The sequence below is a fragment of the Panthera onca genome, chromosome F1 (genome assembly GCF_046562875.1).
Source record: "Panthera onca isolate mPanOnc1 chromosome F1, mPanOnc1 haplotype 2, whole genome shotgun sequence".
NCBI lineage: Eukaryota > Metazoa > Chordata > Mammalia > Carnivora > Felidae > Panthera > Panthera onca.
In genome coordinates this window covers 69,497,057-69,511,395 of record NC_138355.1, presented here as the reverse complement: position 1 = coordinate 69,511,395, position 14,339 = coordinate 69,497,057, and the positions used below count along the sequence as shown (strand labels likewise).

The following is a 14,339-nucleotide window of genomic DNA, read 5'->3' as shown; positions in this document are numbered from 1 at the left end:
GTGGTCCTCTCGCCGGCTCGGGCCCCGCCCCACCCCCTCGCTCTCTCCTTGGCTCCGCCCCCGGGCTCCCCCGCCCGCGGCTGTAACTGTTGCGCCCTCCCGCCGCGCGCGTTGTCTTGGAGAGGGACGCGGAGACCACGCCGCTGCGGGCGCGGCGGGGCGGTGGCAGCGGAATAGAGACCCCAGGTTCAGTCCTCCCCCAGGGCGAGCCCCACAGAGTCCCGTCTCGCCTCCGCGCCGCGTGGCCGTCCCCAGGCCGCTGCGGACGGCGCCGGCATGTCCGGCGAGGCGAGTACGCCCGGGGCCTCCCCCAGGGCCCCGCGTCCCGGGACCCAGAAGTCGTCCGGCACGGTGACCAAGAAGGGGGATCGCGGGGCCAAGGAGAAGCAGGTCCTCGTGCTGCCGCCGGTGGGCGAGGAGGAGCCCAAGAACCCCGGTAGGCGCGCGGGTGGGCATGGTCGCTGTGCGGGGCGCAGCGCCGGCCTGGAGCGCGCGGCGGGCGAGCCGGGGGCCGCCGTGGGAGCTCCGGTGCTGAGGCTCGCTGTGTTCAGCTGGTGCGTGTAACCAGCTCCTGCGTGGTGACCCTTATTAGGCGTGTGGCCCCGGGCACCCATCTGTGTAGTGCGGACATGGGACGTGTGAGGAACAAGGGAGCTGGCGGTGGGAAGGTGTTTTGTAAACTGCAAATTCCTTTGTTGATCCCACGAGCGTACGTTGTGCACCCCTGTGCCCAGCTCTCTGCTCCATCTTGGCGTACAGATCACGGTTCTCGCAGCCCCGCTCTTGAAAGTCAACTTGGCACAGCTCTGAATCGAACTCGATCCTAAAGAACCCACCCTGTGGTTTGGGACGCTGACAAACAGGATAAGGTGTGATAAGATGTATGAGAAGAAGGCCCCGGGGCGGGGGGGGGGGGGGGACACCAGGTGCGGGGAGGGGAACCTACCAGGAGGTGACTTTGAGTTGATTTTTATTTACTCATTCATTCAACAATTACTCTCTGGATGCGGAGATGCACAGGGTCCATTCACACTCTCTGGGGAAAGAAAACCAGAGGAGTCAGCGTGTGGCTCTGTGTGTGGCAAGGGACAGAACCCCAGCCCACATAAATGATCCACAAAGGGGAATTTACTGGAAGTCTTTTTTTTTTTTTTTTTAAAGTAGGCTCCACACCCAACGTGGGGCTCAAACTCATGACCCCAAGATCAAGAGATGTACCCTCTACCAACTGAGCCAGCCGGCACCCCTGTTGGAAGGCTCCTTGATTCAAATCCATCCACTTTGAGAGGGATGGGGCTGGGGCTTGCTGTCCCTGGACTCACGGGAAAACCACTTGGGAAGAGGCTCTGATAGTCAGAACTTGGTCAGGGGCTACCTCCTCGTCAGGGTGGCTGGGGGGTGGGGAGCTGTGAGAGCTGGAGAAAGAGCATTTTCCAGAAGGAGAGACAAGACAATGCAGAATGTTTTACAGGGAGGAAACCAGCTGCATCGCCCCCCCCCCCCCCCCCCCCGCCGCACCGCTCTGCATAAACAGTGGAGAGGAAGGGAAGAGTGTGGAGGCAGGGAGGTGAATCCAGGCATTTCGCCAGTCCACACGGGGGACAGTGGTAGTTGGGGTACAGCAGTGAGGGAGAATGAGTTAGACTTCTTGGAAAAATAGTTCCCAAGTAGAAGCCGTAAGAACCAGTGGAGTCTCGGCTCGGGTGGGAAGTGAAGGGAGAAATGATTCCCAGGTTTCTGGGCTCGGCAGTAGGTGGGTTGAGGTGCCATCCACGCAGACAGGAAAGCCTGAAGCAAGGGCACGTCGGAGAAGTCCCCCAGGGGTGACGTCAGCTGGGCAGCCGGACACCTGGGTCCGGAGCACCCAAGAGAGGGAAGGCTGGAGCTGGCACTTTGGGAGCTGCTGATGTCCGGTGTATTTAAGGCCTGGGGAGGAAAGAGGTTCCCCTGGGGCAGCGGGGAGCGTGTGCAGAGAAGAGTGGAGCACTTGGAGGTATTGTGGGGGGGGAGCAGCTGGCAGAAAGCTGACAGGTGGGAGAGAGTGGGGATGGCGACCGCCCAGGGCAACACGGAGTGGCATTGAGGGCAGTGGTGGGGCAGATGCGGGGCTCAGGGCTCCAGCCGGGTAGAGAGTGACGGCGGCCGCAGGAAGGTTTAGAGATTTAGTGGAAACCCCATCTGGTGGCTTCTGTTTCTCAAGAAGTGCAAGGCAAGGTCAGCCGAGAGCGTGAGGAGGGAGTGTGGGAGGGACGGAGCAGGGACCAGCCCCCTTTAGAGCTTCACTGGCCACCAGGTAAAGGCTGCCTGAAGTGCAGAGAGCATTTCCATGTGCCCACGAAGTTCTGCTGGGCAGTCCGGCTCCAGAGCAGAGGCTCTCAGCCGCCGGCCTTGGACCAGTAGCTTAGGCATCACCGGTTTGTTGTCAGTTTGTTAGAAATGCAAATTCAGACTCCGCCTGGCCCTCGGAATCAGGGTCTCTGGGGAGTAGCCCAGGAAACTGTTTTGACTGGCTCTCCTGGCTTGTTCAGGTTTGAGAATCTCTGTTACAGAGAAGGGTGGTGGGAGCAAAGGGAGGAAGGGGTGAGGGGCTCCCCCAGCAGGGGGAACAGCCCGGAAGGCAGGTGGTGTGCAGGAGGCGGCTGTGCAAGGGGGTTCCCTGGGGCCCTGAGCCTCCTCTCAATCGCCTTGTCCCTGGAGCTGATGTGTCTTGTGCCCCTGTTCCCCACCCCCGGTCTCACTCCTTTGCCACGAGAACCTGTCTCGTCCCCACTTGTTCTGAGCACCTGCTTCCAGACCATCTGGGCCTCCGGGCAGGCTCCCGGGTGGTCGGCTGCACCGGTTGTCCTCCGGCTCAGCACAGGCCGGTGGTGGTGCCTCGGGGGCTCCGGCTCCAGGCTGCCAGCACTTGGAAGAGCAGGCTGGCACCGGGCCAACCCTTCGGCCTCCAGACTCCCCTGCGCCAGGGACAGCCCTTCCCATCTTCAGGAACCACTTCTTCCTGGGATGCCCATGGGGAAGCGGGAAAGAGCTGGGGTCCCTGAGGACTCCAGGTTGCATAGCCCTCAGGATGGGATGTGGGGAGCGTCGGTCTGAATGAATGGGAGTCTTGAGTGAAGTGATATTTCTAAAGCACTCAGAACGAACAAGTGCTATAAACACGTTGCTGCGTAAATAAAAGCCCGAGGCTCTGCGGCAGCTCGGTGTCCGTGTGGGGTGGGGGCGGGGTGACAGGTGCTCCTGGCTTCCTTCCCGGGCTCACGTCGGTCGGGCCTGGGCTTCTTTCCCCGGGTGACCCTGGGCCGTCCCAGCAAACAAGGGGCACGGGAGGAGGCCGGGCTGGGGACACTGTGGGAGGTGGAGCGCCCCCCTGCCCCGGGGCGAGGAGCGCAGCGCAAGCGGCCTTGACCCGTGGGTGGGTGGGTGGAGCCCCCAGCGCAGAGGGGAGGCGCCCGGCAGCCCCCTTTCTCCCGGGTCTGGGTTTCCCGCGGTTTGCCCTCAAGTGTCCCCAGCGTCGGTCTTTACCACGCATCTTAGGTTAAACACTGGCTGTAAGGATGCCGTTCCGGGAGGGGGGCGCCCAGCCGCCGCGGGGCCCGAAGCCCCGGGCGGCTCAGCCTGGGGACGCGTCGCCGGAGCGGTCCCCGTGGGTCCCCGCGGGCGCCCGCTGCTCTCTGCTGCCCCCCCCCCCCCCCGGCCACGGCGGCGGGTCCGGCCGTCCTCACCTCCCGCCGCCCCGCAGAGGAATACCAGTGCACCGGGGTCCTCGAGACGGATTTCGCCGAGCTCTGCACGCGCTCGGGCTACACGGACTTCCCCAAGGTCGTCACCCGGCCTCGCCCGCACCCGGCCTTCGTCCCCTCCGCCTCGATGTCGGAAAAGCCCGCCCAGGGTGAGTGAGTGCCAGGGGAGCCCCTAGGGGGCCTGCCGGGTGGCCCCCCTTCGCTGGGCGGGTCAAAGGCTGGGGGGCGCAGGGCAGGGGTGCGGCGCGCCGAGGGGAGGCTTCCAAGTGGCGGGTGTGGAGGCGGGCGAGTCTCCCGCCTTCCTCCCCAAACCCTCGGCGACCCTGGCCCGGCCACACCTGGGGGCTACTGCCCTCTGGCCGCCCTGGGCCGGCGCTTCTGTTTCCTCCCTCTTCACCCCGCTCCTTGCACCCCTGCCTTGCAGACGATCAGCGCCTGTCGGCGTCTTGCAGCCTCAACAGCCTGGAGAGCAAATACGTGTTTTTTCGGCCCACGATCCAGGTGGAGCTGGAGCCCGAGGACAAGGGGGTGAAGGAAATCTACATCCGCGGTGAGCCCCGCCCCGGGCCCGCCCCCCCTCGGTGCCCCGCCCCGCGGACCTTCCCCAGGCCTGAGTCCCGCCCCGCGGTGCCCTTCCGCCCCGGGTCCGCCCCCCCCCCCCCCGCCCCGTGGTGGCCCCCCACCCCGCGGACCTCCCCTCGTCCTGAGTCCCGACGCTCCCCCACCCCGCGGTGCCCCTCCGCCTCGGGTCCGCCCCCCACCCCGCGCTGTCCCGCCCCCTGGACCTGAGTCCCGACGATCCCCGGCCCCGCGGTGCCCCTCCGCCCTCAGTCCGCCTCCCACCTCCCGGCGGTGCACCCTCCCCCCCCCCCCCCCGCCCCGCAGTCCCCCCCACACCGCGGACCCCCCCTGGCCCGGGCCTGAGGCCCCTCCCTCCTCTTGCTGCCACAGGTTGGAGGGTCGAGGAGCGGATCTTGGGCATCTTCTCCAAATGTCTGCCCCCCCTCAGCCAGCTGCAGGCCATAAAGTGAGGGCACGGGGTGGGTGGGCCGGGGCGGGGGATAAAGAGCCGCGGGCAGGGGCGCGGGAGGCCCGGGACGGTGGAAGGGGCGCCCGGGAGACCGTGTGGCTGGAGGGGACGCGGGGAAGGGGGTGAGGCTCCAGCTGGCTTCCGCACCTCCCAAGTCCAGCTTGTGGAAGGTGGGGCTGACGGATAAGACCCTGAGCACCTTCATCGCCCTCCTGCCTCTCTGCGCGCCCACGCTCAGGTCAGAGGCGGGAGGGCAAGTGGGGAGGGCCCCAGGACGGACCTGGCGCGGGGGGCGGGGGGGGGGGCCCGGGAGCAGTTTGGGGAGGAGACTGGCGGTGGCGTCCCTGGGGCGGGAGGGAGGTTTAGAAGCTCCAGTGTGACAAGGAGGGGGTCCCTTTTATGCCACGCCAGTGCCTAAAGAGACAGGCCTTTGGGCCCCGACCCCTCTCCTCGCCACCACGACCACCCATGCTCTCCCTGGGGGTTTCCTGCCTGGGGTTGAACGCGGGACTAAGGGCTGGCTCTTCTCCTCCGGCATCGGTGGGGGAGGGAGAGGTTAGGGCAGACGCTGCAGGGCCGCGTGGGCACTGTGGCGGTTGGTGGGGCAGGGAGTGGGGGCAGAGAAAGAGGGCCACCCCATTTCATGGCTGCTGGGCGGGGAGACAGGAGGGCTGCCTGGAGGAGGTGGTGCCGAGCTGTGGAGGAGGAATGGAGGGGGCAGGGGCCAGGTGGGAGGCAGTGTCGCTACAGGTGTGGGGCCTCGCACTCCTTCTCGAGGCTTCCCCGGCACCCTTGGTTTATTCTGCTTCACAGAACACACCCTCCGCGTTCTGGGGTCTTCCCCTGGTGGCCGGTGGGACGTTCCTGCAGGGCGGGGTTGGGTCTCCCTCAGCGGAGGAAACCTAATTTGTTTCCATCATGGGAACCGGAGACAAACCTAGGGATTCCTCTTAAGATACCAAAGTAAGTCAGATCGCCGCGGGCGAATAATTGAAAATGAACGTGATGACCTTTAGGTGAAGGAGGAGCCAACCCGAAAGGTAATGAATCTCCCGTGATAATAAACCGTGGGAGAGCACTTTTAAGTAGAGAAACTTCTAGCCTTAGTTCAGTGTTCGTCGTGACTTGGAAAAGGGCCTGTGTTCTCCCAGCGCCTGCTGCTGCTGCTGCGGGAGAAGCCAGGCTTGTGGGGGTCGCGAATCAGGTACACACTACGTGGCACGTGGGGGCTTACAGCCACACCAGTTTATTGGTTTCCGGTTCCTGTGAGATAGACGTGGGTGCGGGTGTGGACGAGCTGGGTGCCCCCTGCCCAGGGTGTGTGTGTGTGTGTGGGGGGGGGGGATGGTCGTGGGGGTGGGGGGTATGTGGTCCCTCGCGGTGGTGGGGGTGGCCCGGTGGGCCCACAGGAAGCTGGCGGCTGGAGCTGGAGCACCTGCCTCCCAGCTGACCTAGTGGCCGCCTCCATGGGGCTGCAGTAGGAGGGAGGGCTCTCCGGGCCAGTCTGGCCGTCTGGATGCCCCTCCTGCCCCGCAGGGGATCCCAGAGAGGGCCGGAGAGCTCCCGACGCAGGGGTCACGGTCCTTTTGTGACCTAGAAGGACACCTCATTACTTGTGCCATATTCCATTCAGTAGGAAGGGGGTCACTGGGTCCAGCCACACTGGTGGGGGGGACTACACCAGGCATGGGTACCAGGAAGGTGGGATCCCGAAATCCTTTCACAGGCCACCTCACCACCGGTCACTAGCGCTGACGAGTGACCCCATTCACATGGCTACTTACGGATTTTCATGTTTAAAAAAACCATCTTAATACTTCTTTTGAGAGCGTGTGCCTGTGCACAAGTGGGGGAGGGGCAGAGAGGAGAGACGGAGCCCCAAGCAGGCCCCACCCCATCAACGCAGGGCCTGATGCGGGGCTCCGGCTCCCCAACTGAGAGATCAAGACCTGAGCCGAGATCAAGAGTCTGTCGCTTGACCGAACCCCCCCCCCCCCGGGCCCCCCAGCACTTGTGGGTTTTTAGTCTAAAGAACTGTCCGTGTAATTTCCTACCCGGGAGGGAGGGCCACTCTTGGGCTGTTTCCGAGCTGCTCCCCAGAGACCCACACGTCCTGTCGGACCCCCTCCCTCCTCTGGCCCCAGTGGTGCCGCCAGGTCCTCAGATCTCCCCCGTCCTCAGGAAGGTGTCTCTGGAGGGCAACCCGCTGCCGGAACAGTCCTATCACAAGCTCATGGCCGCGGACAGCCCGTGAGACTGCTTTACCTCCCCCCCCCCCCCCTTTCTTAGGGCCCGTCCCCCGGACCGGGTCAGCCCTGGTCCACCCTGTCCTGCCCCCTAACAAACCCCCAGGCACCCTCCGCTCCTGCCCCTCCGCCCTCGGACCGTTGCGCCCTCCTTACGCGCCGAGTTCGCCGCTGGGCTCCCCGGCCAGCCTGCTCTCCCTCCGCGCGCAGGATCGCGCACTTGTCTCTGCGGAACAACAACATCGACGACCACGGCGCGCAGCTGCTGGGCCAGGCTCTGTCCACGCTGCGCAGCTGCAACCGGACCCTGGTCTCGCTCAACCTGGCCTTCAACCACATCGGGGACGCGGGTGCCGGCTACATCGCGGACGTACGTGACCGGCGGCGACAGGGAGCGGGGACTGGAGGCGGAGGCGGGACGGCCGGGCCACAGGCTCACACGCGCCCCCGCCCCAGGGCCTCCGGCTGAACCGCGCCCTGCTCTGGCTGTCGCTGGCGCACAACCGCATCCAGGACCAGGGCGCCCTGAAGCTGGCCGAGGTGGGTGCGGCGGCGGGGCAGAGGCTGGGGTTCCCCCCCCTCCGCCGCCGGCCGGCGTCTGACCGCGGGCTGCTCGCCCCAGGTCCTGCGTCCCTTCGAGCTGACGCACACGGAGGTGGTGGAGCGCCGCCGCCTCCTGCTGGAGAAAGGGACGCAGGAGCGCTCGCGATCGGTGAGCCCCCGGCGCCCGCGGCCCCGCCCGAAGCGCTCCCCCCCCCCCCCCCCAGGCCTAGCGGGTCTGCGCTCCCCGCGGAGCCTCTCCTGCGGGGCGAGAGAAAGGACTAGATCCCGCCCCGAGCAGCCGGCCACAGCGCGGGACCTGGGGCGCGTTCCCTAACCGCGGCCCGCGTGCTCGCCTGCGGCCCGGCTGCTCCGCAGCTCTGTCGCGGGGTCGCACGGGACAGGGCGCGCGGTGCACCTGCCTTAGTTCGGTGAAAGTCTACTGTTTTCCCTCCCGACGCGAGAGTCTGAGCCCCCAGCCTCTCCCACCGCCACCCCCCTCCCCCGCACCCCCAGGACTCCCAAACGCAGTTTTGGCTTTTAGGCGGGGAGATGGCGCGGGGGTGCGGTCAGTCCCGCCGCCAGCCGGGCACCGGGCTTCCCTTCACCCCTCCTCGAGGAAGGGGTGCTGGCTGCTTCTCCCATCCCCTCCCCTCCCCTCCCCTCCCTTCCCCTCCCCTCCCCTCCCTTCTGTGAGCGCAGCCTTCCTCCTCCCGACCTGGGGACTCCAAAACGGACCGTGAGAAGAACCTGCTGCTACAGGTCAACAGTGCTGCCCTGACGGAAAAGACAGACAAGATGCAGACAACCAAGACCCCGAAAGGCCTGAGCAAGAAGAAGGAGAAGTCAGGGGGGGTGGGTGTGCTGCGGGCGCTGGGGGAACCGGGCTGGAGGGAGGAAGGCGTGGGCGGTCCCGCGTGGGCCCCTTCCCAGCCGGGCTCCGTCCTGCCCAGCGAGGCGGGTTCCATCTGCGTCCTTACTGGCTGCCCAGGAATCGGTGAGGAAGGAGGAGAAGTCAGGGTCAGGGCAGTCGCCCACGCAAGGGACCCCCAAGAAGGAAGACCCCGCGAAGTCCGGCAAGGGGAGTAAGTGCTGGTGCCCCTTTGAGGCACCTCTTCCGTGCAGGGGGAGGGCCGGCGGGGGCTGGACGGGAGGCCTGTCCTCCGCCTCCACGTGCATTTTCTGGTGATGTCCTTCCGGCCCCATGTGGCCCCGTCCTGGCCCGCTGCACTCCCCACGTTGTTTACCAAGAGAGGGGGCCCCCAAGGCACTGCTCTGAGACCAGGACCGTCGTCCTGGCCAGGGTGGTTCCTCCAGCTGTTGGGCTGTTCCCAACCCTTGGTGTGAGGAGATTTCCCCCCGCCCCCGCCCCCCGCCCGGGGCCCATTCTCTCCGGGGCCCCTGGGCGGTCTCCGGAGTGGGCCCTGTGCATTCTGGCTCCCCCACCCCCTGCCCCCTGCAGAGGTCACCATCCCTGAGCAGAAAACAAGCAAGGGGAAAGGGCCCAAGACCGGGAGCAAAGAGAAGCGGAGCTTCCTGCTGGAGTCGGAGGTAGGGGAGAGGTGGTGGGCGTGGGGGGTGTGGTGGCAGCCTGGCCCCCTGGAGTGCTTGCCCGGCCCCGCCCCAAAGGTCTCTGGTCCCCCCCCCCCCCCCCCACTGCCGTCCCATCCCAACCGGGCTCCTTGCCGGGTGGGGAAGAGCTCAGTGCTCCTTCTCTGTCCGGCTGGAGGAGGCCGCTCCCTCCCAGCCGGACGGCCATGGCCACACTGTCCCGCTGGCCCTGTGCCCCTGTCAGCTCCCCGGGAAGGCAGGGCTCTCGTGGCGCCGCCCCACCCTGTGCTCGGCTCCTTGAGCCCCTTTTTCTTTTGCCGCCCGAGCCTCCCTTTTCTCTTTCAACTTGGGGAGGCTCCCACGTTACTTCGGAACCTTCTGGGCTGACTCCACAGCGCGCGGCAGCCCCAGCCCTCCAGCTGTCCAAGGGTCTGTCTCTATCATCAGACCTCCTGCCCTAGGCAGGGAGGGGCCTCCCCTCTTTTGGGAGTTTTCTCTGGCACCGACACAAGATCCTACCAAGGAGGAAGGTCAGGTAGAGAGGGGCTGGGCTGCCTTCAAACATTGTTTTGTTTTATTAAGTAGTCTCTGTGCCCAACGTGCGTGCGGCTCAAGCTCAGGACCCTGAGATCAAGAGTCGCACGCAGGCTCCTCCCCACGGAGTCAGCCGGGCGCCCCAGGGGGCTGCCTTTCTGCCCCGGGTCCATGGGTCGTCCTCGGTCTCCAGCGCTGGGCCCTCCTCGCGCTGGCTGGTTGTTGGGAAAGCCCCAACGCCTCAGGCCTCCGCTCTGGCCATTTTCTCTGCCTGGAACACCTTCCGCCCCCTCTTTGCCTGGTAACCGTCACACGCCCCGCAAGCTTCAGCACAGGGGCCACCTGCTCCCGGAGAGGGGGCCGGGGGGCCTCCTCTGTGCTCCGCACACCCCAGCTTCTCTCCACGGGGCTTGCCCATCCCTTCCCCTTCCCCTTCTGGCTCCCCGCCCCCCCCCCCCCCCCCCCACAGTGTTGCTTCTGGAGGGCGTGGGCTTATTGTGTCTTTGTATCCCCAGCACCTAGGACAGAGCCTGGCCTATAGCTGGTCTCCAAAGCATGTATGTTGACTGACTGGTGGCCTGGGGGCTCGCTCCCTCTACTCTGCTGCAATTGGGATTATGTTTTAGCAGCTGGTTGCTGAAGCCACAGAGACGGTCAACCCGCTCCTGGAGCCGGTGGAGCACCGCAACGGGAAGGTTTTCGTGCCTGGGAACAAGGTCCTTTTGCACCTTAACCTCCTCCGTATGTCTGCCGAGCACCCCTGTCCTCCTGCCGTGAGGCCACCGGGGCCCCGTGCTGCCCTGGGGGTGCCCCCCCAACCCCACGGGGCAGAACACGGTCCTCCCACGGTTGGCCGTCATAAGGGTGGAGGCCCTCCTGCACAGGGTCTGGGGCGAGAGTAGGTCGGGCCGCGGGCCTGGCAGTTGGAGTGCAGGCGGGAAACCAGGTGGGCAGGCGGGAGAACGAGGCAGGAAGGCCGGGGGGTGGGGGGGGTGGGGAAGAGGGAGAAAGGGTGGGTGTGGGGGGAGGAGCAGGAGGAGGAGAAGTGAGGGGCAGGGGCTGGGTGGGAGGGGCACAGGTGCAGTGGGGCCACCTGGGTCACTCCCTCTCCCAGGAAACCGCATCACAGAGGTGGGGCTGGAGGGCTTCCTGGCCACCGTGCAGTACCAGGCCCAGTTCTCCAAGTCCAAGAGTCCGTCCAAGGGCTCAGTGGGGCTGCTGCGGCTGTCCCTGGCGGTGAGTCCCCTGGCCCCTAACCCACCTTGTCCCGGGAAGCTTTGTCCTGCCGGAGGACTGACTTGCATCCCTTCTGTCCACCGTCCCCTTCCTTTCACTCTTCCAGAAAAACTGCTTCTCCCCACAATGTCCTGCGTACACGACGATCCAGGAGCTGATGCTGCCACGGGCCCCCGTCGCTAAGGCCAAGCCCAGGGAGGAGGAGACCACCTAGCCCCTCCCACCTGCCTCCCGGAGCCGGAGCCGGAGCCGGAGGGCTGCCGCAGCATCTCTGGTCCCTGCGTGGTGGGCTGGCCTCCCCGGGGGCGATCTCGATCGCTAGCAAACTCCACTGCTGTATGTTGCCCCTCGAGATTGTCTGAAAACCGTTCCAGAACTACTTGGAACGCTTGGACTCGGAGTCTGTTCATGTCTCGCGGCCAGAAGTGGCTGAAGGGCTTTCCGGTTCTTCCCCGGGCTGAGCTTGGCCCCTCCAGCCTGGGCGGGCCAGGGCCTGCCTCCGGCTTGCTCTCTCCGTGCTGCCCGCAGGACCCCAGGGATTGTAACCCCTTCGCACAGGCCCAGGGGAAGGGGAGGGCTCCAGGCCCTCACTCCTTCTGCAGCTGGCAGTCGCCCACAGGAGGCAAGGACTCCACAGAGGATGCGGAGTTGGCGGCTGAGTTGAAGAGGGCGCTGTCTCCGTATCTACATAGTAAAGGCCAAGCCCTCCACCCAAACCCCAAAGCTATGGCTTGTGGAGGTGGGTGGTGTGAAACCAGGGACGCCCGCGTGGCAGGAAGCGGGGGTGCCGAGGAGCCTCAGAGCTGCCCCCCCCCTCCCCCCCCCCCATATCTCTACCTTCAGTGCTGCCTCAGGTGAGAGCACCTATGGAACGGATAACCCGTGGGATGCTGCCGGTGCTCGGAGGGGACCTGGCTGGCCTCTCCAGTCCTCCCTCACGGCTCCCAGGCACCGTGTCGTAGGAAGTGCAGTGCCGGCTGCACCATAAGCCCATGAGGCCGGCACGGAGGGCGTGCTGGGTCTGGGAGGGAGACCAGGAGACCGAGTGGCAAGAGAAGCCGTCCCTTGGTCCGCCCATGAAGTCCGAAAGGCAGGAGGTCTGGGGGATGCGGCCTCCAGGGCTGCCAGGGCCCGCGGGAGGGAGCGGGGGCTGAGGGCAGTGAGGACCAGCCCGGCCTGCCCGAGGTCCCCCGGCTCTGGGCCCCCTGCCTGTGTGTGCGGTACATTCCGTGGCTTCTTTGGCCCTGAGGGCTGTACCCCCAACAGAGGCTGGGGGAGACCCTGGCCAGAGCTGCGCCTGGGGGCTCGACGCCAGGGGCGGGGGCTGCCTTTTGTTCCCTCCACCCGATCCTGAGAAGCACCACCTTGTCTTTCATCAGAGCAGTTTCAGAAATCACACACACACCACCACGGTTGAAGAATATTTAACTTTTCTTAAAAAAAAAATCTTAACCATGAAAGAAAGAAAGAGTATACATTATTTTAACAGGAAAACAGTCATTTGCATCTCTATATTTTATATATTATATATATTTATATATATATGTATATATACACCTAGCACAGTGTGTATATTTTATTAGGGTGGGGGGTTGGCCCGGCAACAGGGGCCAATGCTGTGGGGCCCCTGGGGAGGGTCCTGGGTTAGGTTCAGGGACTCCGGCATTCAAACCCCCACCCCACCTCCTGGGGCCCAGTTTTCAGGGCCGTACCTGATACACTGGTTTTCTACAGGGACAGGGTGGGGACGGGCGGACAGAGGTGGGGTCCGGAATCCCCCTGAAGAGAACCGCAGGAGGGAGCAGCTCTGGCCTGGGCCGCAGAGGCGGGGCTCTCAGGCCAAGGGGGCTGGGACACCCTCCTGCCCGTGGGGGACCGGCGTGCTCAGCTCTGACCCTCCCGGGGCCGGGCTGTTAGGACACAAGCTGCCCTCTGTGACTGCCTCCGGCACCCCGACGACAGAAACCGCTCGGTTATTTACAAAGCAAGATGCACGTATGGTACATACATATTTATAGGAAACCAAAGTGACAAGGAGGGCAGGGGTGCGGGCACCCCACCCCAGCCCTGGGGTCCCGCGAAGAGGGGAGGGGAGGAAGAAAGTGCACGTACACAGAGCCTCCTCCTGCCACCTGCGTGTCTGGGGGGCCGTTTGGGTGCAGCCGGCATGCTCAGGGCGCCAGGCCGTGGACGGGGCTGGGGAGGCGGGAACACACTGAAATTTGACCCGGACCTGAGCGGACCAAGGGACATGCGGGTCTCCTGTGGGGTCTCGGCTAGACCGCCTCTACTGTGGGGCGGAGGTCTGGGGTCCCGCTGCCCTGTGCCCCTGCCTCGGGCCAGTCCCCGGGGGGAGTGGGGACGCGGAGGATGTGGTGTTTGGACAGTTAGAGTCCTGGGCACGAGGCTGCGTGGGCCGTGCACTCTTCTAGGGGTGCGTCGGAGCCTGTGGGGGTGGGGTGACGAGGGCAGTGAGCGGCCGGCCTCTGGGGTGACCCTCCCTGTTAGGGTTCACCTGCACGGCACCCGAGCTCAAGAGAGCGCGTCCTCTGGAGCCTTTTGCGAAGAAAGCGGAGTTTCTCCCAGAGCCTGGGGGTGGCCGCTGCTGCTCCCAAGCCCGTGGGCGGCTACGCGCTGGCCCCACCCCCACCCCATCTGGTTCGAGGGGGGAGACCCATCCTCTCTCTGATCCAAGGAAACGGAGTTCGATACTAAGTTTTCCACTTTTAGGGGAGCTTCTGTGAGGGTTCCCTGGAAGGATCCCTTTCTGAAGCTGAGGGTGTGAATTACTCGTGCTCGGGCGGGGGTGATGAGACCCCTTCACAGAGCCCTCCTCCCCCTCCCCTGCGTGGGTACCCAGAGGGCAGCGCCACACTCACCGTCCTCAGAGCACGGCCCCGGCTGGTGCCTGTCCCTGGAGTCTGAGGCCAGGGGCTCCTTGGCCGGAGGGGACAGGGAGCTGTCTGTCCATCTGGCCGCCTCTGCGTGGAAACTGCCCACGGGTGTGGTGCCACCAGACGAGTCTCCCCCGAGGGACCTGAGCAGCTCTCTGTGGGCACGCTCCATGTCCTGAAAGACAGCAGGGCGATGTGTGACCCGGGTCCCTTGCGTCGGGGCCCTGGGGGTGACGGGTCTGGGGACCTGCCCTCACCTTGAGCCTGTGGAGCTTGACGGTGAGCTGCTCGATGGTGTGGAAGATGCTGCTCGCGTCCCTGAGGGCCAGGCCGGGCAGGGAGCGGCTGGGGCGCCTGCGGCCGCCCTGGCACCAGGGCCGAGGCTCCGTCTGCCAGTCAGGGAGGCTGTCGGGCTGGGCGGGGCTCGTGGGTGCCCCCGAGGCGTCGGTGCTTGAGTCTGGGGGTCCCGCTGGCATGCTGACGTAAAAACAGTTCCCTGTCCCCAAGGCGAGACGGGGAGGTCAGGATGCTGGTCCAGAGGACGCAGAGACCAACCCCGTCACCCTGG

General features: G+C 65.5%; 2 protein-coding genes across 21 annotated transcripts in view; one reads left to right on the top strand and one right to left on the bottom strand.

Annotated features, from left to right (window-relative positions):
• Nucleotides 1-82: 82 nt before the first annotated feature.
• On the top strand, nt 83-11,263 carry LRRC71 (leucine rich repeat containing 71). 12 transcript variants are annotated; one of them, XM_081791956.1, is made up of 17 exons: nt 325-436; nt 760-869; nt 3,740-3,889; nt 4,165-4,290; nt 4,692-4,767; nt 4,931-5,008; nt 6,952-7,020; nt 7,227-7,386; nt 7,473-7,556; nt 7,639-7,728; nt 8,259-8,411; nt 8,548-8,641; nt 9,019-9,107; nt 10,157-10,198; nt 10,268-10,382; nt 10,756-10,877; nt 10,984-11,263. In XM_081791956.1, exons 3-17 carry the CDS (start codon nt 3,868-3,870, stop codon nt 11,089-11,091), a joined length of 1,428 nt encoding a protein of 475 aa, XP_081648082.1. In that variant the 5' UTR covers nt 325-436; nt 760-869; nt 3,740-3,867; the 3' UTR covers nt 11,092-11,263. The 12 variants fall into 12 exon arrangements, with proteins under 12 accessions (XP_078296867.2, XP_078296863.2, XP_078296864.2 ...); XM_078440737.2 differs by lacking the exon at nt 760-869 and having other exon boundaries at nt 85-436; nt 10,268-10,357; nt 10,984-11,120; XM_078440732.2 differs by lacking the exon at nt 760-869 and having other exon boundaries at nt 86-436; nt 10,271-10,382.
• Nucleotides 11,264-12,285: 1,022 nt separating this feature from the next.
• ARHGEF11 (Rho guanine nucleotide exchange factor 11) overlaps nt 12,286-14,339 on the bottom strand; it is an 88,323-nt gene continuing 86,269 nt past the window's right edge. For all 9 annotated transcript variants that reach the window (XM_078440721.2, XM_078440729.2, XM_078440723.2 and 6 more), the window contains 3 exons: nt 14,029-14,267; nt 13,757-13,946; nt 12,286-13,323 (listed from right to left, as the gene is read on the bottom strand). In XM_078440721.2, coding sequence (XP_078296847.1) covers nt 13,265-13,323; nt 13,757-13,946; nt 14,029-14,267 — 488 coding nt within the window. In that variant the 3' untranslated portion in view covers nt 12,286-13,264. The remainder of the gene's footprint in view (nt 13,324-13,756; nt 13,947-14,028; nt 14,268-14,339) is intronic.

What these genes read in the sequence shown, in the direction of transcription:
- LRRC71 (XM_078440731.2), top strand. Translation starts at nt 277, where the DNA reads ATGTCCGGCGAGGCGAGTACGCCCGGGGCCTCCCCCAGGGCCCCGCGT. An exon ending in CGCAGGAGCGCTCGCGATCG is followed by an intron (nt 7,729 to 8,258) that starts GTGAGCCCCCGG and finishes CTGTGAGCGCAG; the next exon opens with CCTTCCTCCTCCCGACCTGG. An exon ending in AGAAGGAGAAGTCAGGGGGG is followed by an intron (nt 8,412 to 8,547) that starts GTGGGTGTGCTG and finishes CTGGCTGCCCAG; the next exon opens with GAATCGGTGAGGAAGGAGGA.